Source organism: Electrophorus electricus, chromosome 3 (genome assembly GCF_013358815.1).
Source record: "Electrophorus electricus isolate fEleEle1 chromosome 3, fEleEle1.pri, whole genome shotgun sequence".
NCBI lineage: Eukaryota > Metazoa > Chordata > Actinopteri > Gymnotiformes > Gymnotidae > Electrophorus > Electrophorus electricus.
In genome coordinates, this window is record NC_049537.1 from 7,645,933 (window position 1) to 7,669,899 (window position 23,967).

The window sequence follows — 23,967 nt, forward strand, 5'->3', positions numbered from 1 at the left end:
TTTCCACTGTCATTGTTAAAACAACAGTGGAGGAGAGAAACAGATCTGGCTTTTTTGACTTCTGCCATAATCATATACAGCTGAAGAACTGTTGTCCCCCAGAAAAAAAGTGCAATGCATACATAAGATACTAGCACATCCATTTAAAAGAGTTAACAGAGGCAGAACTGGCATCATACCCCTCAATGCCCTAACATCATACCCCTCAATGATGCTGACTATGAGTTGGATCCCTTGGAATGGTCAAAAGTGCACCAGGGAAACTTTCTATGGGTTGGACACCTGGCAAATAGTACTTTTAGCAGTGCAGTGCTTGCTGGGATACAGCACAGATGGCAAAATTGTCACATTCCAGAGAGCAACTCTGACACCACATAAAGTAGATCAATTTAATTTCCTTGCCTAAAATCCTTTCATTACCTTGTGTTAGAGCAGAATGTCATTAAATAAAAAAAATAAATAAAATAAGGAGGGGTCACACTAATCTTTCACGTTAAGGAAGTGTAAAAGAAGTGCCTGGATGTTAGATGTGATAGTATAGATATTTTGTACCTTTCTATATATATATATATATATATATATATATATATATATATATATATATATATATATATATATATATATATATATATTTATTTATTTATTTATTTTCCCATTAAAGGTACTGCTATTTGATGTTTAATTCTACACCTGTTGTCTTTGTTAATTTCAAGAATGGTGCATATATATCAAGAAGTGTCTTGTACCAGACTCTTCTGAAACAAGGGGGGGTTTCCCCCCCATAGAATCTTGCTAGGGAAGACAAAGACTCCAACTTTTCCTTTTCTTAGCTAAGCCAATAACTTCCAATAACCAAGCGGTTAGAAAGACTCGAATCTCATATCTTAGATTTTTTTCCTTTTTCTTTGTTTATTAGTTACTAATTTCTTATCGTCAATGTGTATTTGTTGGAATTCGCTCATCACAGCTTATATCAAACATTGATTGTTGATAAACACTGTAGTTCTGTTGTGCTGCCAGTAATAAATAAGAACTCCTGTTTCAGAAAGGCCTGCTCACAAAGGCCTATGATTCTCTGTCTGAGCCAGCTCCAAAGATCCAGTCCCTTGGTCTGAGAATCCTGGTGACTTCTCCATTATTGGCCTTCATCTCTCAGGCACTGCCAACCAACCAGACGACTTCAAGGAAAATGAACTCCCTCCCTCAGAGCCATCTAGCAGTTTGATGGAGACAGAAACTCTCTCTCATTACCATCCAGACTACTTCAAGGAAAAAACAGACTCTCTCTCTCAGAGCTATCCCGAAGATCGATGGATGCTCTCTCTTTCTCTCTCAGCGACCATTCAGACAGCTTCAATGGAACACCACTCTCCCTCTGTGTCCACCCACCGATGGTTCTACATGGTCAAGCGCCAGTGAGTCATAAGAACCAGCATTTACTTTTTATGATACCAGTTGGTATCAATAGTAGCTTTTTTTGTTTATACATCAAATTAGACCAGTTAAACTTGTTCCTCTCATCTATTATACAGCCTCCTCAGTCCTATAATTAGTTCTCCTTCTGACTTGTTTCACAATGGCTTTCTATGTTTCTCCTGATTTTTCTATTATATTTTAGGCCTGCTTTAATCACAAATTTTGCTTGATTAATACATTTCCTTGGTCTTGGTCTTGTTGGCAGATAAGTAGATTGCATGGTTGGTCATCCCCATAGGATGCTCAAAACAGTTTTTTCCCCATTTTTGTTTCTTCTCTCTTTTCTTTATTAGCCTAGTTAGCTTCCTTTATCCACCACAAATCATTTGTGTTAATTTTTGCTTGGTTGCAGAGTTATAATTGTTATTATAGTGATGCAAAAGAACTTGATACCTCTGGTTCATTAGTAGAATCTTAGTCAGTGGTTGTTGTGCATGTTTTTTTTCTTCCCTATCTATGCTTATTCAATACACCTTAGTTATTACTGTGAATCTGTGAATCAAGAGTGATATTCTAATGTTTGGTAGATGAGAATAATCACATATTAAATTGATGACTTTCATGAGTTGAGACTGAATTATTAATCATTACTAATTAATTAAAATTAATACATTTTCCCTGTTAATCAGAGTGGTGCCCCAATTAACCTTATCAACTGTAATTGACAATTTATTAAAAGTGTTAAAACCTGCTACATAAAGGAGGCTATGAGCATATTTCATTCATGATAGACCACTTTACTCGCTTTGCACAAGCATATCCAACTAAGTCAGGTAAAACTACAGCAGAGAAAGTATTCTATGATTTTATCCTTCACTTTGGGTCCCCCCCACGATAAGTTACATCACAGCCAGGGCAGGGAGTTTTAGAACAGCCTATTTCAGCAACTTCAACTGGCTGGAATTTCCATCATGAACTACCCATTACTACCCAGAGGGGTAACCCTGTTGAGTGCCCTGAGAAGGATGCTGCTTCAGATTTTTCATACTCTGTAAGAGGAGAAAAAGAAGGAATGGAAGAAACACCTTCCAACCCCTAATTCATATAATTGTATGAAACATGAAGCCACTGGCTTTTCCTTTATGGAAGAGACTCAGGAACGTCCATTGAGCTGTTAATTAACCTCAGTTATGAACAAAACACCAACAGAATTATACCCACAACGGGTGTCTTGCAGCAGGCATACACGATTGCATTTGAAAACAACCAAAAGTGTTGAATAAAATGAACAAAATTCTATCCAATTGTAGTTTTTAAATCAATAGTGCTTTAGCTGAGAAACCTGTCCAAGATGTGCCCCAGGCAAATACCATGTAAACGGGAAGGAAGGCAGCACACAGTTATTGAAAGAGTCAGAAAGAGTCTGCATATAAAATACAGGCAGGAATGGGTGACAATTACTTGTCATTTGATCTAGTGAGATACCAAAGAAAACTTCAAAAACATAGTCAAGCAATCAGAGAAACTGAGCAGCATTCTGATGACTCAGCTGAAGAGGGGGAATACTTTTACAATCTCCAACCAATACCCTTGTATGAAAGGAGAACACTCAGTCTACACACACCAACCAGAACCTTATAGTAACCTCCTGTGAGACAAATAACAGAATCAAGCAGAATTCAGCATAATTCAGGATTGGCACTGGTGGCAGTACCAGACACCAAACAAGTCTTAGAGGATGTGAACAATGTGAAATGGATCACAAGAAGGATGATGTGAATTCAGGGGTGCCTGTAGAAATTGTTTAACCTGACACAGGGGTTTTCTCTCCTTAGTTGTTCATGTGCACTTCACTGTTGGCCTTTGATCTACACATTTTAGCATAATTTCCTGTCTTTCTGCTTTGGTTGCAGTATGCCTCTTTTGTTGGAGATCATTTGTTGTTGCTGGACATTAATAGTTATTTCCTGCACCATTTACATGGAATAGTCATCTTTGGTTTCTTATGTGTAGCAATATTAACACTTTAATAAATTGTCAATCATAATTGATAAGATTAATTGGGGCACCACCAAGATTGAGAGAAAATTAATTTATTTTTTAATGATTATTTATTCAGTCTCAACACATGAAAGTCCCAATTATTCCTCATAATTATAATAATTTCTCATCTACAAAAAAATAGAATGCCACTCTTGACCCACAAGCGTTATAACCAAGGTATGTTTATATATAAACAGATAAAACATCCTTAAAAATCATTGATTAAGATTCTACTAATGACCAGAGTTATTGAGTTCACTGAAATCGCTATAGTACAACAAACATATCAAACAATTTAACCAAAACATATGAACCTAAACTAGATTTGTGGTGGATATAAATGGCTAACTTAGTAACCTGTGAGAATAATTAACGGAGCAGCGCAGGCTACTTATCAAACCAAACAATGAACCAACAAAAGAAAAATGTATTAACCACAAGATTGGTGGTGAGAGAGTGTTGCAATAGCCCCTCCCTGGCTTCCCGGTTCCTATGGCGATGCCTTCTGTTTTATCTTCCTTGTTTGTTTCCATGTGCTTCCTTGTTTTGGTTTTGCTTTCCCCACCCACTTTGTTTAGTTCTTCACCCAATACTGTTTTCACCTGTGTCTTGTTATTGCCTGATTAGTTTGTGTATTTAAGCCCTGTGTTTTGATAACCATGTTGTCGGTTATTTTGTAGGTTCAGTGTTCCTTGTTTGGTCAATGGTCTTTGTGCTTCTGGTTCATTCAATTGTGTGTACATTTGGTATCATTGGTTCTTGCCCATTATATATTTGATCTGCTCCTGTTTATGCCTAAGTATTTTAGTTTACTTTCCAAGTGCTGCATCTTGCTTTGTGTTTGGTTTACGTTCTTTAGTTTCATTTGTACTTGCATTTAGTTATTAAAGTTCCCTCCTTGCGCTTGCATCCTGCCTCTCGCCTCATCTCTGCATGACAGAGAACAAAAAAGAACTGTTTTGAAACAACCTGAGGGAGAACTAATTAGGACTGAGGAGGCTGCATAGCAGATGGGAGGAAGGAGGTAACGGATCCGTTTTGATATTTTTTTGATAAACAGTAAAATTACCTACTAATGCCAAATGGTAACAAACAATGCCCGACCTTACGAATCACTGAGCTCGACCATGTTGAATGATCTGTATGGCATAGAGAGAGTCCATTTTCTATCGCATTACTGGCTTGGCCCTCCACGAGTGATGTAGGCCGATAACACTGAAGGAATCAGGCTTTCTTGATCCATGGGATTGGATTTCCGCAGCTTGGTCAGTTAGAGAGTCAGGCCTATTCCAGTAAGCCTTTGGGCAGACCAGTGCCAAAAAGGGGGAGACACGCCCCTGCAGGACCAGGACCATGTCATGCGCTTTCCTCGATCACAATCACCTGTCTTCTGACAGGAGACACCTGCACCTCATTAACCTGCACCTGTATTTATACACCCACAGGTTTGGAAGGATGGGGCTGCACATTAGTAGCCAAATGATGGGAGCTTACTGCAGATAAGCTACTCCGCTCCGACCCATCCACTAGACTCGGTGACACAACGCGGAAAGAACATGAATAATAAAGAACGTCAAAATGGAACTTCGCCTCTCACTTCCTCTCTGCCGCCCCAAGTCACAGAATGTGCAGCCGCCTGGAAGCAAAGCGAGCAGCCCTGAATGGGCTCACCTGTTGGCTGTCCAGATGGTGGTGCTGGATCAGCAAAGACAGGAGATTGGGGAGATCCGCTCCATGGTACATACGCTCGGCTAGCACGTCACCCGAATGTCCGTGAGTACTGAGCAAAGAGCGAGCTCCCCTGTCAACCCGCCTGTGCATGAAGCGATTAAAGGGTTGATTGCCTCTCCCAAAGCATATGAAGGGGACCCCAAAGCTTGCAAAGGTTTTATTGTGCAATGCGAGCTGTTCCTTGGATACCAGCCCCGGCTGTCCGACCAAGCGAAAGTCTCGTTTGTCATCTCGAGGCTCACAGGAAAAGTGCGTGTATGGGGCGCAGCTCTGGTCACAAATAACTCCCTGCTTATGCACAATTATGCGGGATTTATCGCAGAACTGCACGCGGTATTTCACCATCCCCGTCATGGAAGGCTTTATAGGCAATCACTATTGCGCCTGAGGCAGGGATTGAGATCCGCGGCCGACTACGCCATGGAATTCCAGACCTTAGTGGCGGGAACATGCTGGAATGAACCCGCACAGATCGATGTGTTCGTAAATGGACTGCGGCCTGACCTACAGGCGGAGCTAGCCTGTAAACAGGAGGGGAACACCCTAAACGAAGTCATTCACCTCGCCATAACATTCAACCGCCTTCTGCAAGAAAGGTGAAGGTGTGTGCAACAGGAGGCTACACAACAGAACGGGGCTAGGCCTGCCCAACCAACCGACACGCCTGAGGAGCCCATGCAGCTGGACGTAGCCGGAGTACAGCGGGGAAGAGGAGGCGCCGGCAGGGCGAGTAGTTCTTCCTCTCGTCCCCTGTTTAAAATACTGGTTAGGGTCTCGTATAAAGGTGGTGTACTGTCAGCCTATGCCCTAGTAGATTCGGAAGCTGCAGGGAATGTCATGGACTGGGGCTTTGCACGGAAGATGGGCATCAAGGCCATTCCTCTGCCCTCTTCGCTGAGCGTACAGGCTCTAGATGGGGGTCCAGGATACATCTCCCATGTGACTCCCCTTGTCAGCCGGGAAGGGCATATGGAACGCATCAGTTTCTTCCTGCTACCCGGTCTTTCCCACTCCCTCACCCTAGGCTTGCCATGGCTGCGTGCACACAATCCACAGATGCTGTGGGCAAAGAACCAGATCCTACAGTGGGCACCGTCATGCCATCGGAGGTGCTTCCCCAACAAGGCTACACCCCTCCAGGCTACCTCAATAGAAAGCCAGGGTGCTGACAAACTGGTGCCTATTCCTTCAGAGTACCAGGACCTGGAGTAGGTTTTCAGCCCCAGCAAAGCCACGTGGCTTCCGCCGCATCGGGACTGGGACTGCTCCATAACACTCAAGCAGGGAGCGGTGCCCCCTCGGTGCAGGATCTACCCCCCTCTTAGGGCCATGGAACAATACATCAAAGAGGTTCTGCAACAAGGGTATGTCCGACCCTCGAACTCTCCAGTGTCAGCAGGAGTCTTCTTTGTGAAGAAGAGGGACGGGGGCCTGAGACCTTGTATGGACTACCGAGGACTCAACAAGCTGCTGGTGCAGTATCCGTATCCCCTTCCACTGGTCCCAGCCGCACTAGAACAACTGAGAGGGGCCCAGTACTTCACAAAACTAGATTTACGAAGCACATACAACCTAATTCAGATCAAGGAGGGAGATGAATGGAAAACAGCCTTCAGCACCTCCACGGGCCACTATGAGTTTTTAGTTCTGCCATACGGTCTGGCAGCAGCCCCGTCGGTTTTCCAGGCCTACATTAACGGGGTTCTAAGGGAGTTTTTAGGAAGCTCCGTCGTCGCATACATCGACGATATTCTGATCTACTCCCCCTCCCGGAACCAACATGTGCAACGTACGGGCTGTACTACAGACCCTATTAAAGAACCACCTATATTGTAAGGCGGAGAAGTGCGAGTTTCAGCACAAGGAGGTTGACTTCCTAGGGTACGCCATTTGACAAGGGTGTGTGGGTATGCAATCAGGCAAGGTGGAGGCAGTGAAGGCGTGGCCAAGGTTGCTTACACGCAAGGCACTGCAACGCTTTCTGGGCTTCGCCAACTTTTACAGGAGATTCATTAGATCCTTCAGCTCACTGGTAAGGCCTCCCACAGACCAGCTCCAGGGACCTGTAAGAAAGATCAAATGGACTCAGGAGGTCGACCAGGCCTTCGAGGGGCTTAAGAACGCCTTCGTGACAGCTCCCATCTTGCAATAACCAGACCCTGAAAGGCCTTTCATGCTAGAGATGGATGCCTCCGACATAGGAGTGGGCATGGTGCTTTCGCAACACGGGGGAGGAAGAGGCGACCTGCGGCCCATCGCTTACTTCTCTCAAAAGCTGAGCTCAGCAAATAGGAACTACGGGGTTGGGGACTGTGAGCTCCTAGCTATGAAGCTAGCCTTCGAGGAGTGGAGACACTGGCTTGAGGGAGCAAGACACCCGTTCACGCTATACACCGACCACAAGAACCTGGAATACCTCCGGACCACCAAGAGACTAAATGCCAGGCAAGCCAGGTGGTCGATCTTCTTCTCCAGGTTCCGGTTCAAGGTCACCTACAGGCCAGGAGAGAAGAACACCCGAGCGGACGCGCTTTCGCGCCAATACACAGCAGAAGCAAAATCCATGAGCTCAGAGCCTATTCTCCTGCCCACCTGCTTTTTGCCGTCCCTGGAAAGGGAGTTGGACCGAAAAATCAAGGAGGCCAACCCCCATCCGTGATGTCCCGACAATCGCCTCTATGTCCCCCTGGAACATCGAGGTGCACTGATCACATGAGCGCGCACTTCCTTGGGGACAGGTCATCCAGGCGCAGCCCGCACCACGCAATTGATAGGGACACGTTATTGGTGGCCTGCTATGCCCAAAGATGTGGTGAGGTACGTGACCTCCTGTCCCGACTTTGCTTGCAGCAAGACACCCCGGGTGCCCCTGGCAGGGAAACTCCTCCCATTGCCCACGCTCCACCAGCCTTGGTCCCACCTAGCAGTGGACTTCGTAACCGACTTGCCTGCCTCTGAGGGCAACACCGCGGTTCTGAGTATCATAGATCGGTTTTCAAAGATGGTTAGGTTCGTCCCTTTGGTAGCCCTGTCCACCAACCTACTGTTCCACCAGGTCTTCAGACAGTTTGGCCTGCCCGAGGACATAGTTTCAGACCAAGGCCCCCAATTCATATGACAGGTTTGGAAGGAATTGCTGGGCAAGCTGAACATCGCGGTCAGCCTGACGTCTGGCTATCACCCTCAGGCCAATAGGCAGGTGGAATGGGTCAACCAGGAGCTGGGTAAGTTCTTGCACCTATATTGTAACCACCACCCAGAGACGTGGAGACACAGAACTCCTTGCGACACGCAGGAACTGGCTTCACCCCCTTTGAGTGTGTGCTAGGCTACCAGCCACCTCTTTACCCCTGGAACGTCCCTACATCAGACCAGCCGGAGGTGGAGAGGTGGTGCCGGGAGAGCAAACGGACCTGGGAGGAGACGCACCAGAACCTACGTTTAGGCGATCACCGCCTACAAGAGGAAGGCCGACAAGAAAAGTACGAGATCGGGCAGAAGGTATGGGTCTCTACCAGGGACGGTCGGGCAGGCGCCACAGGCAAGCTCGAGGCAAGGTATAAGGGCCCCTACTCCGTTACCGGCCAGGTTAATGAGGTGACCTACCGGGTAGGCCTGGCGGGAAGCAGTCGGGCTTCCTGGGCCGTCCATGTTTCCTCTCTGAAGCCCATGAGGGAGGGCCCCCTTCCTCCACCACCTCTGGAAACGGAGGAGTGCCTGACGTACAGGGTATGTTCTCTGCTGGACTCCCTTAGGAGGGGTCAGGGCCTTCAGTACCTTGTGGACTGGGAGGGATACGGTCCTGAGGAGTGCTGTTGGGTCCCGGCCTCCCAGATTCTGGACCTTGACCTCATTGCCTTGTTCCATAGGCGGTGCCCACTGAGGTCTGCCCCGAGTCGGCGGGGCCAGTCATGGGCCGGGGGCCGGTCGGGGCCTTGGGGGCGAGGGGGGGGGGGGGGGGGGCGTTCTCTCATGGCAGACCGGTGCCCAAAAGGGGGAGACACGCCCCCGCAGGACCAGGACCATGTCATGCACTTTCCTCGATCACAATCACCTGTCTTCTGACAGGAGACACCTGCACCTCATTAACCTGCACCTGTATTTATACACCCACAGGTTTGGAAGGATGGGGCTGCACATTAGTAGCCGAACGACGCGAGCTTACTGCAGATAAGCTACTCCACTCCGACCCATCCACTAGACTTGGTGACACAATGCAGAAAAAACATAAATAATAAAGAACGTGAAAATGGAACTTCGCCTCTTGCTTCCTCTCTGTAGCCCCAGTCACAGTATCAGTCGTTATGTGACCCATCCTTGTTTTTGATGATTATTCTATAATGGTTAATCGCCGGCCATATTATGAAACTTTAATCAATGCAATAAGGCTGATTTGCTTGATCACAAGTATAGGCTGTGAACACAAATGAAAGATAAGAAATTTAAAAAACAAACAAAGGAATGAAATAAAGTAACATGAAACTTGAATCTGTTTTAACGGCTTAGTGGCTTAGTTTCGAAAGAAAAATGTAAATCTTGATTTCTTCTCGCCACAGTTCTTGTAATAACTTAACTCCCACTGCTTGTGTACCTTCTCCTCTCATTTCCCATTCTGCACTGGCTGTGGGGGGGGGGGGGGGGTCAACATTTATCAGGTATATACTGAGGAAAGGGCTTGCCTTTGTTCATGCATATTCAATAGCCTTTGTTTTCATGATAGGGAGAAAGAATTCCTCATGATAGGGAGAATGACATTCCAGTTAGGTTCACCACGAATCAATTAAAAGAAAATAATCACTTTATTATTTAAAGAATAATTTATTTAAAGAATAATTTCTTTCATACAATTTTTGTTTCATAACTCCTAGATGGAAGTCTACAGACAAAAGTATGAAACCTTATGTTAGGTGAAGTGATTAGATCATTTAATTTTGTTCCTATTTTCTTGAAATAACAAACTACTGACATTTAATATATTTTGTTTAATTGGTTCCTTTAAGATTTCTAGTTAACACAATTTAGAAGTGGATAACAATTTGTTCACAATAAACTTGAGGTAAGCAACATACAAATAAATTGATTATGAGGAATAATGCAAATTACTAATGAACAAGTAATGAAAAGAATAATTAAATAATGGAAAATGATCAAATGATAAGACACAAACATCACAATTTTAATATTATATTAAGATACATTATTGGCAGATTACCATTTGCCATTATAGTAGGTTAAAATAGCAAGTTATTACTTTGTGAAGCTGTGGAAAAATAATCTGTGGGTTTATGAACAGGAGGAAGGGTAAAAAACCAGGCCAGCATAATAAGCCATCAGTTAGGCCATTTTATGGCTTTGTTACTAGGGATCATGGCACCAGAGGGGTCCTGGTTCCTTTCCGTGGGCTGCGGTGTTAGAGAAAGCCCACCCTGACCAGGCCAAAGTTTCATAAGAGGAATAATTTATAGTCTATCTTCACTACATATGCACCCCCAGTATTCTGAAAAGTCCATTAATCTGTGTTTTAGGTCTGCCTTTATTGTGAGTTCTTCCCTGTGAATGAATAGCATGAACGTCTATAGCTGTTTCAACTTTAAAGTTTATTTTCAGCATTTCTTGGTGTTTTTTCACTAGTTCATTTTTACAAATGTGAGAAAGCATTCTCCAAAGTAAGCCCTAATTGGAGTTGTTCAGATATTCTCTTCTCTCACAATCCAATGACATGTCTATCTCTAATCATTTCATTGAACATCAGTCCATAGACACAATGTCCTGCCAGACAAGCAGTAATAAAGCTGTCAGCAGTCCATCTTGCCTCTCATATTAAACTTTGCACATTTGAATATTATGGTTCTTTAAACCACAAAATGTCTAATTTAGCTTTAATAGTCCTGTATACACTGGCCTTGTTGGACGTCAGTCGCAATGACGTGAGAATGTCCTGAATATGTCCTCCCATTGTATAAATGAGTACATTAACTTGGTTTTCCTTGGCTTACAGCTCGAGCTGTATCTCTCGATTCTGACACCATATGGTGTTACGTGTGATTTTTTTGGTTTTTTATTTTTAATAAGTTTGCAAAAATTCCAAACAAACCTTTTTTACTTTGTCATTATAGGGTATTGTGTGTAGAATGTTGAGGGAAAAAATGAATTTAATCCATTTTGGAATAAGGCTGTAACATAACAAAATGTGGAAAAAGTGAAATGCTGTGAATACTTTCCGGATGCACTGTAGCTAGCTAGCTCACAGTGAGAGTTCCTAGAAATTTTTAATATGGCCCATACAGATTTGTTAAAGTAAAATGTTCTATGTTCTAAGTACAAAGAAATGTACATAGTTTTCATCTTATCAACAACTAGAGTTATTATTTAAGTATGATAGAAAAATGCTCTTTTGACCAGTTCTACATTTGCTGTCAAGTAGCCACTGCCATTTTATGTACACTGTTAATGAGATGCATAAAAGATAAGGTATGTGTAGGCTATATTGTACAAATGTAGTGTGTGTGTGTGTGTGTGTGTGTGTGTGTGTGTGTGTGTGTGTGTGTGTGTGTGTGTGTGTGTGTCTGTGTGTGTGTGTAAGATAATGGTCAGTTAGTTTCCTCTTCTGTTATCTCAAGTTTGGTTTATTTGTCACATACATATCTTTATCATTCTTTCATCATTCACATATCTTTATCATTCATGATGCTCTTGGTGTTGATTGTCAATTTAATGTCAGATTATTTTTTATTTATTATTTTGCTGTTGTTGAAGAAGTTGTATATTTTGGTTTAATTGTTATATGTTAAACATATATTATTGAATATTTATTGTTTATTGAAAATCTCCTAAGAAAATGATACTAAGAATGACTAAGCATTCTAAACGATAAAGGAGTAATCTGGCATTGATTCTTGTGAAATAACTTTTGTCACATTTCTTCACTGATCCACAGTGCTACCAGGCTGTGTATTGCTTGCTTGCTACTGGTCTAGATATCTCCTATGTCTGCATGCTGTTATCATATTGCTCCACTGTAATCTGATAGTTAAGAGTCCTTACAGGTTATACAGTGGGGGGCTTCACCCACTCAGAATCTCTACCTGTAGCACTTAATATCTTACTGCATTCAAATGAAACACATTTATAAGTCTCCTGACATCAAAGCAAAGTAAATGCCAGCTTCGTTTGTACAAAGGAAGCTGAAAAAGTGTGCTGTTCTTAAAGAGGAAGTTGACAAAGAAAGACAGGAAGAGATGCAGTATCAAAGTTAATCACTTATGCCCCTTCATCTATAAAGAATACTTGCTTTTAATTAACCGCGGCACACTGATTTGGCTGTGTTTAAACGCCATAACTGTCTTGTCCATGCCAGGTCCTGAGCTATAATTATATTGTGATATCTTCAGAAGATATTCTGTAGTCACATTTGACTTTGTTGTGGTACAGTCAATCTGACAAAAGTAAAAACTGTTTTAACCTCTATTAATATCTGTTGGAGACAGGGTGCTCATAGGTGCTCTGGTTTAATTTATAAGAGTTTGAACACCTGCAACTGCATGTGAGCACTGACAAGAAAGTGAACAGTTGTGTTGGTCCTTTTGAGTAGGACCTTTCATCATTGAAGATGCTTATCAGATACAGAGGAACACACAATGGGCCAGATTCATAAAACATAAGTGCACTGTACCATGCAAAATGTTTGACATGTTATTTAGTTCCTATTCATAAAGTCACCAATGTGATAATTGGGGCACCAGTGTCAACATACCACTGTGGTAAATTCACTGGTTTCCAAGGTGATAGCCAATCAAAACTGACATGCAAATGTGGCTATAAATATGAAACACCCATGCCATGAGAAAGATGATTGACTAACCCCAGTCATGAGAACAGTGGTATGCTGACAACTGACAGTTGCATATAAATGTAATGCCTTTGTAACTTTCACCAGTTTTGGAACTGTGAGGTTGCACTGAGTTGATGAGATCAGTTCTTCTAAAGCATGGCATAACATTGTATCTCTCCCCAGTCTATATCTATTTAAAGTTTCTTCCTCTGCAACACCTAAATTTGTATTTCATATGTCAAAGGTTCGTGACTTTCTGAGATACTGCTCAAGCAAGTCACCTTCCTCTTCATGTACTCCAACTATTGCAATTATAAAGTTTGCCATCATGTTCACTCCAAGCAGTACAAACATGACTTTTAAATAACATTTTTAATTATTGCAGATCGATTTGCATGTCTGACAAAATTATTGTTAGAGAAAAGATCATCCAATCCACATTGACTTCTTGCCAAGAAATTTACCATGAGATAGGTTCAGGTGGAATTTTTATTTGCCAAGCAGTGTTCTATTATGAATTGATAAAATTATATGCAAATGAGCACACAATGAGGTAGTATCATATATCAGGCAAACAATAAAATATTCTTACAATTCACAATCATGACTGAAGAATTGGTTTGGCCCATTGTCTTTTGGTGACTGGAATAAAGCAAAACTACAACAGAATATAATGGACACATATTATGTAAGAATGAGTAGCACTGTTCATGTGTTCACAGGTGACTAAGTGATTTGGAAGAATTCATAAAGTTATAATATTTCAAGTAGAATGCTATGTTGCATTTTGATTAATTAAACCTGGGTGAAAACCTCTCTACTAAAATTTCATCACATATGACACATGCAACTAATTTCTGGCACACTGCTCTAAATGTCCAGTAGAATGTTCCCTTACAGGAAGGAGGGATTGCCATCTGAGCAGGTGTCTATTCAGTGGTGCCCCTGTACTTTGATGAGGATGTTAATGTGGTCCCTGAATCATCCACAAAGTGGAGTCAGTCAAAGTAATTCTTTGACCTAATTGTATAAAGATAGCAGGAAGTTATCTGTGGCAGAAAAACAGTTAGTTTCCATCATGATAGGTGCATAACAATGGTTTATACAGTACTTACAAGAATAAATAAGGGAATAGCTTGGAAATAACAGCAGTCAGTACTGTGTGTTCAATTGAAATTGATTTACCAATGTTTTACCCAATAAAAACATTTTTCTTCTCCCCATTTAAAATTAAAGACACAGCTTTAGTCAACAAATGGCCTGATATATAAGAAAGATTTGTTTATAAACATTTAGCTTATTTTTAGACTTAAGAATTTTAGAAATAAGAAAGAAGTGTAATCTTATAAACTGGCCCTTAAACCCCTTCTACTGAAAGTGCAGGAACTGTTAGATTGCTTGTAGCCAGCATCACCTTTTCCATCCACCAAAAAGACCACCAAAAGACATCATTCACATGATAAAATAATTAGAATAACACAGGGGCTAGGGAGTATGACTTAAAAGATGACAGATTGATTATTTTTTATTATTTCAACATTAAGTTGAGGTAGTTTTCCTGTTGGCTGGAAGAATCATCCATTCTGTTCACACACACTGCAAGTCGAGTTTTCTCACTGCAAGCGGGGTGGGGGATACCTTTAGCCAGGAGCCAGTGTGGCATGCAGGAAGACTCTGGCTGGGTCAGGTTTCAGTTGTCTGTTCTGTTTTTCAGATTGGGACCTACTGGGCTATGTGCATGTTTGCATCTGAAAATATGCTTTGGAGACATTCTACTTTGCTGGGCAGTGAGCTGTGAAATATTAAAAGGATTCCTTTGGCAACTGTTCAGGTGGGAGGGAGATCTTGCTGCGAGTTGTACAGGAGCAGCCGTATCAGTGGGAACACATTCACCGTGTGACTGCTACCCACAGCAGAACTGATTTAGTCTGGCCCACCTAGCCCTGCCCAGTGGACATTAACCACTCATTTACATATCCATTGCATTCAAAATACAGCGCACAGAAACTGGGGCTTCTATGTTCTTTGAAAGTGTGGGGGTGTCATCAGCTGGGAAATGAGAGGCTGTTGATGGGGAATGAGGAGGCTGGAATGCCTTAAGGGCTGTTTAACATTTCTTCCCTGCCCTTACCACAATGAGACAGTGGGCTTCGTCTGTATTCCAGTCCAGTTCCAGGAACGCTTTAGGTCTTACACTGGCAGCATCTTTCTGCTTGAGAGGCAATGCCAATCTGGTTGGGTTTCTCAGTTTCTCTGTCTCTGTGATGAAGGTCATTCTGTGTGAGTGCAATGCAGTGAACAAGGCATGTTCTTTTTCCTATTTCTTCTACAAGAGGGCAAGGGCAAAAAGCTTTCATGAGGCTTATGCTTTGCCTCATTAAAAAAAAATGTGGTCCTATTATTAAAGAAAGAGCTGTCTTATTTTCTTATAAGCCAAATGCAAATCATATGCTGTCTGTCACAGGCACTGGCACTGGAGACTGTGCTTCAGGCCTGGCACTCCCACTTTCCCAAATGCTCCACCCAGGAACCTTGTACAGAGCATGACCTACACCTGAAGCTTATTTATGGGCTCGTGAGGAGTGTATACTCACCTCTTTCTTGTTGTTCTTGGAGAAGTCTTGCTGATTTTTTGTGTGTTTGCTTCCTATGCTATCATGTTGTTTCCTTTAGGTTACTAGTCTGTTTGGGTTTTTTTCTAGTATTTTTTCCTGGACCACCTCTTGCATTGTGCTAGAAGAGGCATTTTTGTTCCCTAACTTGCTACCTGACGAACTTTGTTGAAATGCATGTGTATGACTGCATCTTGCCACAAAGCTACCACTGTAGAGCTAGAACATTTTAGCTAGCTGAAGGTGTGTCACTTCATGAGGGTGTGCGTAGTTCCTTGCAATATTAATGTAAAAAGAAGTGTTCTGAAGACATAATATGGCATAAATTTATGTCAAACTCACCAGTTTCATTTGCCCAGAAGAGGCATTTTTGCTTAATGACTGACTGATGAGGACTCTAGCCAGCCACATTACAACTTGGATAACATTAGTTAATTAGAAAACAGTGATAACAAGGATATTGAATCTGCTTGCCCATCTTGCAGAGATAAGATGTAGGTTAGATAAAGTTGTGTTGTTCCATATAAGTGTGTCAAAAATGTTTTTAACAGTGTGCTTGTGTTCAGATATCTAGCTAATGCTCTATGTAACTAGCTATCTACGTTATATTAAGGCATGTATTTGTAGCTACATATTGGCTTTTTAAAATATATTGATCATTATGCTATTTAGCTAACATCACTGTATATGGGTAAATGCATATTTTGCACTCACCAGGTTTGTTGGAAATGGCTTAGGTTAATTGCTGGCTCATAATGTGGGATGTTTGTGATAACATTAATAGTGATATTAGTTACTTATTAGTTACTTATTAGTTAATTATTAATCTAGTGTCTTCTGCACGTGATCTGGACCGATATTAAGCAAAATATTTGGACAAGTAAACATACATTCGCTCCACTGGCTCTTAGTCTGAGATACTGTGACATTTTCTGTAACTTCCAGCAAGCAATACGATAGTTGCAGTGCAAGCTGTTATCATGGGTGTCAGTTTTTGTGTGGAGTTGAAAAAGAAGTGCTTGGGGCACAGCATTTTTCAATAATTGCGATACATTTATAGCAAGACTGTATAAATGGAATAGAATATTGCTAGTTGGCAGAGTTTTATTTACAAGAAAGAAACTTGTGCATTAACTTTATAGGTGTGTTGCAAAGGGGCAGTTTTACATTGTAGGTGACTCAGACTACATTGAATTGCAATTAAATGGGTGCCAATGTTCTCCTTGTTTCAAAAGGCTCCCATATGTATCTCCTTTTAAGACAAATTTTCAGTTTTCAAATTTTAATTTTGCATTTTTTATACCAACTTGCTGTATAAAACTAGTAATTTGATAGATCAATAGAGGAAAACAACTCCATGTTCACTGGTAAAATCAATACACACAAATAACTGGCAATTATTTATCTGTTCCAGCAAGGGCTGTTTCATTAATCACCTGAATCGGTTTCTGAAATTCTAAGGCTGGCCAATATGTGGACAACTTGAGTCTTGAGATAACTGGTACCATCCTGAGATGCATAATTGCTGGCTTTGTGCTACTTTGTTTCAGTCTGATTGGCTTTACAGTATAAAAACACATTAAAAGGTGGAGATAAATACTTGATACTAAGCAGGTGGAGATGAGCTATGAGATTTGAAAGCATTAACATCACAAACAGAAACTCACAGCTGGAGAAGATGAGGGGACAGGAGTGCTCATCCATAGGAAAGTTATGGAGCTGCAGCTGACACTCTGCATTAATAGTCAGCCTGTGAGGAGAGATGTACAACACCTGGTTAACATCAAACACCGTAAATGTTAGGAGGACAAGTAGAAAAAGCTGCTATAAAAACTTTTCTTTATAAAAAAAACATCTGGGGACCAACTGAAATAATTTCAATGCATGTTCTACCAGTTCTAATTTATTACCCTATAAAGCAGTGGATGATGTTTTCTAGGAATTATAAGTGCAAATACATTCTTTTACACTCTTTAGCTATCTAGCTGAACAGTTGAAGCAGGAAAACACTGCACAGTCACATTGATTCTCTTGCAGGGGTTGGAGGTGGAGCAACTACAAGGTTTGGGAATAATTGATGGTCATGGTAAGATGGTAAGATGTCCACATACGTTTTGCTATATGGTGTACGTGGAATCTTTTCATGACGTTCTGCTGGTCATAGGTTGTTCTGTTCTGAGAGGCACAATGAGCCAGCTGTGTGCAGAGTCTGTCTGGCAACAGGTGTAACTCTCTTCATTTTAATCATCCAGCAGTAACATCACGATAGCACCATTACACCTCTGACGTGCATAACAGTGTGTCTCAGAACCATGTAATAATGAGTCATGAGCTTCAAAATAATGTTGGACACATGGTAAGCAAACCCATCTACTGAAAGTTTGCAAATGCAAATTTTACATTTCACTGTTAAAATAAGATTCAAACTGAAGTCACATTTTCAAACCACTCACTTAAACCCCAAATGGTATATTGTAAAATGTTTTGCCTTCAAAATGTCCTTGGACATCAGGAATCATTTAATGTGGTTTAAAAACTAATATTCAAAAAAGTCAGTAAAAAATGCATACCAACTGTTTAAGAAACTGACAAAGAAGGAAATGTGTATGTCTGCAGTGGATTAAATGGGAAGAACATGATATTTTTTAAAGATATACTGACAATTATTGTGATTCATGTAAAGGTTCTTTTTGCTTGCTTACTTTTACCACTGGTCTATATTTCTGCATATGCTTCTAACTGAGGCAAAGCAGGATAGTTAACCTGCTGTATTAGATACCAAAACAAACTTCCAATCCCTACATCGTGGTCCAACACTACCTCTGCATGACTGAGGAGGCCTGAAGAACTAAAGTGAATGCACTCACATTCACAGGCATATCACTGGCGCAGCATTATCCTTGTGCATCCAGGCCATCAAGATTAAGTTGCATTCACCTCAAGCGCTTAAATGCATAGTTAATGATATTCAAGGGTGATTTACTGACTATGAGATGTAACTAAAACAGAATAGTAGCATTGTCATATAAATATATCCATCTTAAACTATATTGCACATATCAATAGGTCATTCAATAGTGGAGAATTTTCAGGCATTTTCTTGACTGAGCTTCCTCTGTGACTCTTTCCTATGGCTAATTTTACCCTTGGGTCTGAAATACCCAGTGGCCTAATTTAAATGTGGTTAAAAATTGACTTGTGAAAAAAGGAATTCAAACATTCATGATATATAGTTAAATTCGTTCCAAAATCCTTAGCTGTTTATATTTTATCTCAAGTTAGAATGACAGCTAGGCTGTCTGTGGCACATGGTTCAGTTCACAATTGTGTAACTGTTCTAAAGCTAACACATAAGAATGTGTAGCTAAAAAGTTATGCTGATAAATATAACTATAACAGTAAATTAATGGCTTGACACCACTTATTAAGTGCTATAGAGAGGTGTGGTCAATCAAATTCATTCCTGATCTTAGACCTGTATGCAGGGCTTCCTTCTGTGCTTGAGAAGAAAAAGCTCATGGTATACAAAATGCCACCGCTGTTTACTCTAGTTTACCAGCACACAAATGACTCCAATTAATATGGAGCATGACATTTTACTGTCCTACCCCCCTGTCCATAATAACCAAATATCACTGCCCCAAATCTGCTGTGTCCATGAATTCTGACAATCAATAGCGCTCCATATGGAAGCATCTCATCAGACTTTGTTCCACATTGGCCTCGCCCACAGCACTCGCCTCCTAGTGATAACACCACAAGTCTTGTTGCCAAGGAACTGCTTCACAGAGTGTGGATAATAGAGTCCTTCTGCTGGCCTCTGCAATTTATCCTTGTCCAAAACAGAGCCTATGTATCACCTGTTCTATAGGAGTCTCAGCTCAGTGCGGAACAGGCCTGCTCTGTAAGAGATGAATTAAATAAGCAAAAATTTTCCCAAAATACTTTCAGCACCTGCAGCGCCCGGTTTGAAATGCAATTGTCTTTTTTTCTCTCAAATTTCAAACAGCTTTGATGGTGAGGTTTGAAAAAAGCCCTCTATTAGAGGCTTACTTGTGATGCTAACCTATACTATGTGTAGCTGAAGGTTTGGAGCTTACCTAGTGGCAAGAAAGTGTGGCAGTGTTTAGGCTCAAGGGAACTTTACATTTTCCTTAAATAATATTTTATTTTTACTTTATTTTTACTTTCTCCCAAGGCATCAACAAGAGTGTTGTGTTAGACTCAGATTGCTTTCAAAATAGGCAACATAAAACCCCCTTTCTATAGCAGCCCTCTTCACTAACATGCTAAAGCCCCATCAGTTTGGGTGGAAGTAGGACAAGACTGCTCTATCATCAGTGCCTGAGTATTCTTAGACAAGCAGCACTTTCACTGGCTGTACCACTCTGGGGCATACATTCTAAAGTCCTAAATAATTATTAAATGAACAACACAATAGATGTTAATTCAGCAGTGGTGATTTCACTATGTAGTCTACTTTCAACTATTTCAGAACCTAAAATCACATTACTGTGTTAAGATAAGTCTTGGTCTTGCAGGGCAGTGGGTTTCTGATGGAAGAATAATGCCAGGGACATGGCAGGTAACTGCAGTCTTGGACTGGATGCTCCTATTCTTATAACTAGTGCAGAGCTGGGTGCAATGAATATCCACTCAGAGATCAGTTTCTTTGCATGCTGTGACCTGTATTGCAAAGGTACATCAACAGTGTGTTCAGTCTTATACACACATCAGGAGCAGGGTTCACCTCAAGAGATGCATTGTATATACAAAATGACTTCTTGTTGAATCTAAGCTGGCATTCTGTACTTGAATGTGGCCTAAAGTGGCCTAAAGTGAATAAGGGAGAGTGTTTAGTGCTCTCTTTCTGCAGTGAATTTGGTGCCTGGTATTTTTGTTATAAGGCCTGCATGAAGCTGGACTACTCAGCTTTCAGACCACAAGAAGGAAGGGTTTGTTTAGTGCCAGTGGGAATGTGCAAGCCACTTTACTTTTTCATTTCACTGTGTGCTCCAGGACTGCAGAGCCTTCTGGTGTGCTGGCAGAAAGTTCACCAGCTTTCATTATGTGTAGATTTATTTATTTATACTTATTTATGAGCTTAGGAGCCAGGGAATATTTAAACTGAGATCACGTCTGCTCTCATTAAAAATATCTACTGATGTGTTATTCTCTCACTGCATGGTTTATAGATTTTTACTATGAGAACAACAAAAAACAAGAATTTGGGTTAACATATTTTCCCCTTTATATAGTAGCTGTGGTATATACAGTAAGTACAAGTGGTTTCTATAGCACACATACATTTAGGTCATGCTATATACTTCACATATTTTATGAAAGTTGTTCAAGCTTCAGTACAGCTTTGCAGTGTTATTTTTGGTGCCTAGTCCAGCATTTGGTGGTGACTAATGGCTCAAGCAGAGCAGGCCCCCAGAAAGACTGCCTGTGTATCATATAGATCTCAAGTGGATCTGTTCATATCTGTGTTTGCAGAGACTTGACAAATGCTGAGTCCAGCTTCTGCAGCTTCATGTCTCCTCTTGGCTCTAGACAATCCTCCGCTCCAGATCTCCACTGGTCTAATGGATGGCTCTGTCACATAGACTAAGCACTGTTCTGAACTGGAGCAGCAAATGATACGAGTGCACCATCGTTTGTCATCATCCCGGCCCACAAGGTTCACGTGAGGCCGTAGCTAGTCTGGGAGCAGAGGTCTAAATGCATAGATGTAACTCAGGCTGATGTCTAAAAGCAAAAGGGATCCTGGGAGCATGATGGAAGTTTTGATGATATTTGGTCTAAAAAGCTCAGTCCCAGAGGATTGTGGCTCTCACATAATCGTGGCTGCTTCAAAGTCAACAAATATTAGAAAGGCCAGTTGGCTTAAAGTAGATATTGTAAGGACATCATCTGCATATCCTGCATAACAGCTGCAATTAATTCTAGTGTCAGTGACTACACAGGTTCATATACACTGTAGACTTGAATTATTGTGGACCATCTAGTTTTAGCATTACATCTGATGGTTTGCATAGCACTTTATATTAACAACAATGATAACATTTACTGACATTTGAATTTGACAGCCTATGAGTTCATCTTTAAGTATGTCATTGTGTATTGTCTATATAACATCACCGTTGATTTCTGAGACATTAAGCATAAAGACTGGCTTACCTCAGAGTATACAGGATTTTCCCATCATTCCATATTCTGAGAAGCTGGTTTGGTGTAGTAATCCAATGTGAGTCTGCATTCTTGGAGTTTCTGAAGATCGTGTCTGGTAGCCAAATGAGTCCAACCATATTACTGTTTAAAGTTAAAATTTTCATTGTGCTGTTATATCTTAGACGACTGTCTGTCCATGTCTGGGCAAATATGATGTCAATCTGATATTCCTGTAAAACAAGGAATAGGAGAAATAGGTAATTAGATAATTAAGAAGAAATAGGTAATTAGATAATTAAGAAGAACACTTAACTCCTCCAAATCGAATAATGACATTAGCCCTGGTTCTTGCTTTTCTTTTCCTCTTTTAGGCAATAGTTCTCTTGAGTTCTGGCTCACTCTCGGAGCTCAAAACCCTCAGCTAAGAAAATTAACGTTTTTATTACTTCGGGCATCATTCAGAATTCAGTCATAGTACCTTGCCAAACCCATGGAATTGGACGCAGTTTAAAATCGGCTTTGAGCTGTTTTAATGAGCACTCTGCAAGCAAGTAGTGCAAGATTCTGAGAAGTGAACATACTGACACAAACACCCAGCACTTTCCTCGGCTTCCAGGCCATTTCACTGTCTGCACTTTCCAACTCATTGTGCCCATTTCACTGCACTAAGCCAAAGGGCTTATTAAATGTAATGTTATGGAAAGAGAGGTGAGGATTGTTATGTGATATCCCCCAGGATTGCTGGGCTACTCATGGAATCCTGAATGCAGCTAAATAAGGCATGGAGCTTGAGCCCTAGTCTTCAGATTGGCAGGGCCACCTTTACTTTAAGAATAATACACACATACTTATTAATTTCCTGTAGATTATAACATGTTTGTGTTGCATGAAGGACTTGCTGGAGGGTGGCACTTTTAGTACTTCTGAAGGGACAAACTATTTTATTCTATTGACAGCTAACATGGCTTAAGCAGCAGCTAGAAGAATAATGAACCGAGGATGATCCCGAACAACTATTTAACTATTGCTGGACGCCGAACAACTATTTAACAAAGATGACCAAAGCATACTTTGTGTTATTGTTGTGCACCTCTCACTGAATTACTAAAGCGGAGATAGCAGGTTAATTTATAAGTATAACATGCTGAGGCATAAAAGACTTAACATGTGAAAAAGCCTGAGGTTTTGCTAAGGTGCTGCAACATCTATATGCACTGGCCATTTGCAAGATCACTAGTTCACACAAAGTTATTAGAGTCTTAGTTTAATCAGATTATTACATAATCTTTAATTTCAAAAGTCTGCATTCTGAAGTTTGACACAAGAAGTTTTATGCTTTGTGTCATGCTGGTGTGAAAGAGTCACTGCATGTGAAATGATGCATAAATAGCCTGGGAGGAATTTTCATTTCTAACATAGTGATGATCATAAACTTGCAATGGAAATGGTTCAATCAAAACTGTGTGCACATGTTTGTGTGTGTGAAACTGGTTATGTGGACTGATGTGAGGTATAAGAACTAATGGCCTCATTATCTTTCATAGCTTTGAAGCAACCCTACTAATTCACTTTCACTGTTTGAATCAGCTGGTCTTTAAGTGCACAGACCCACTCTAAAGTCTCCCGTGAGGCTTTCCATGGATCTGACACAAGTCCTTATGACCCCTGCTAACTTGCTGAGTGGACCCTGAGCTAGAAAATTGGACCATCTGTACCATTTATAACATGAACCCCTTTCACATATTAAAATGTATTATATGACCTTAACAGAGAGAATGTTTTTCTCAAAACTGCTAGATTGTAGTTTCAAGTAAAATCTTGCCATGGTCACAAGCTATTGTCTGAAAGTAAAAAAAAAAAAAAAAGGACTACGGTTACATAGCTAGCTCTTCTGATATTCCAAAGCTCGCTTGAATTCTACCAAGCCCAGCTCATAATTAATGGTAGGTGAGTGTCACATACGTGCCCCACTTTCTAATGCCACTGACAGTCATTTGACCTTTTGTGAGCGTTCTTACAACGGTAGGTCCCCACATTTAAATAATGGTCTCAGTTAGTGCAAGTCAATGGCCAGGAGCGCTGTTAGCTCATCATTGTCTCCTTTTATGCTGGGGTCCAAATGGGGTTATCAGAGAAATAAAACTTCACCTAAGGCCCAAT

The 23,967-nt window shown here is 41.2% G+C and overlaps 1 protein-coding gene across 1 annotated transcript in view; it reads right to left on the reverse strand.

The window, feature by feature from the left end:
- LOC113574570 (gamma-aminobutyric acid type A receptor subunit gamma3) overlaps positions 1 to 23,967 on the reverse strand; it is an 81,174-nt gene that overhangs the window by 15,052 nt on the left and 42,155 nt on the right. The window contains exons 5-6 of the mRNA XM_027005574.2: positions 21,817 to 22,037; positions 17,301 to 17,383 (exon numbers count right to left, since the gene is read on the reverse strand). Coding sequence (XP_026861375.2) covers positions 17,301 to 17,383; positions 21,817 to 22,037 — 304 coding nt within the window. The remainder of the gene's footprint in view (positions 1 to 17,300; positions 17,384 to 21,816; positions 22,038 to 23,967) is intronic.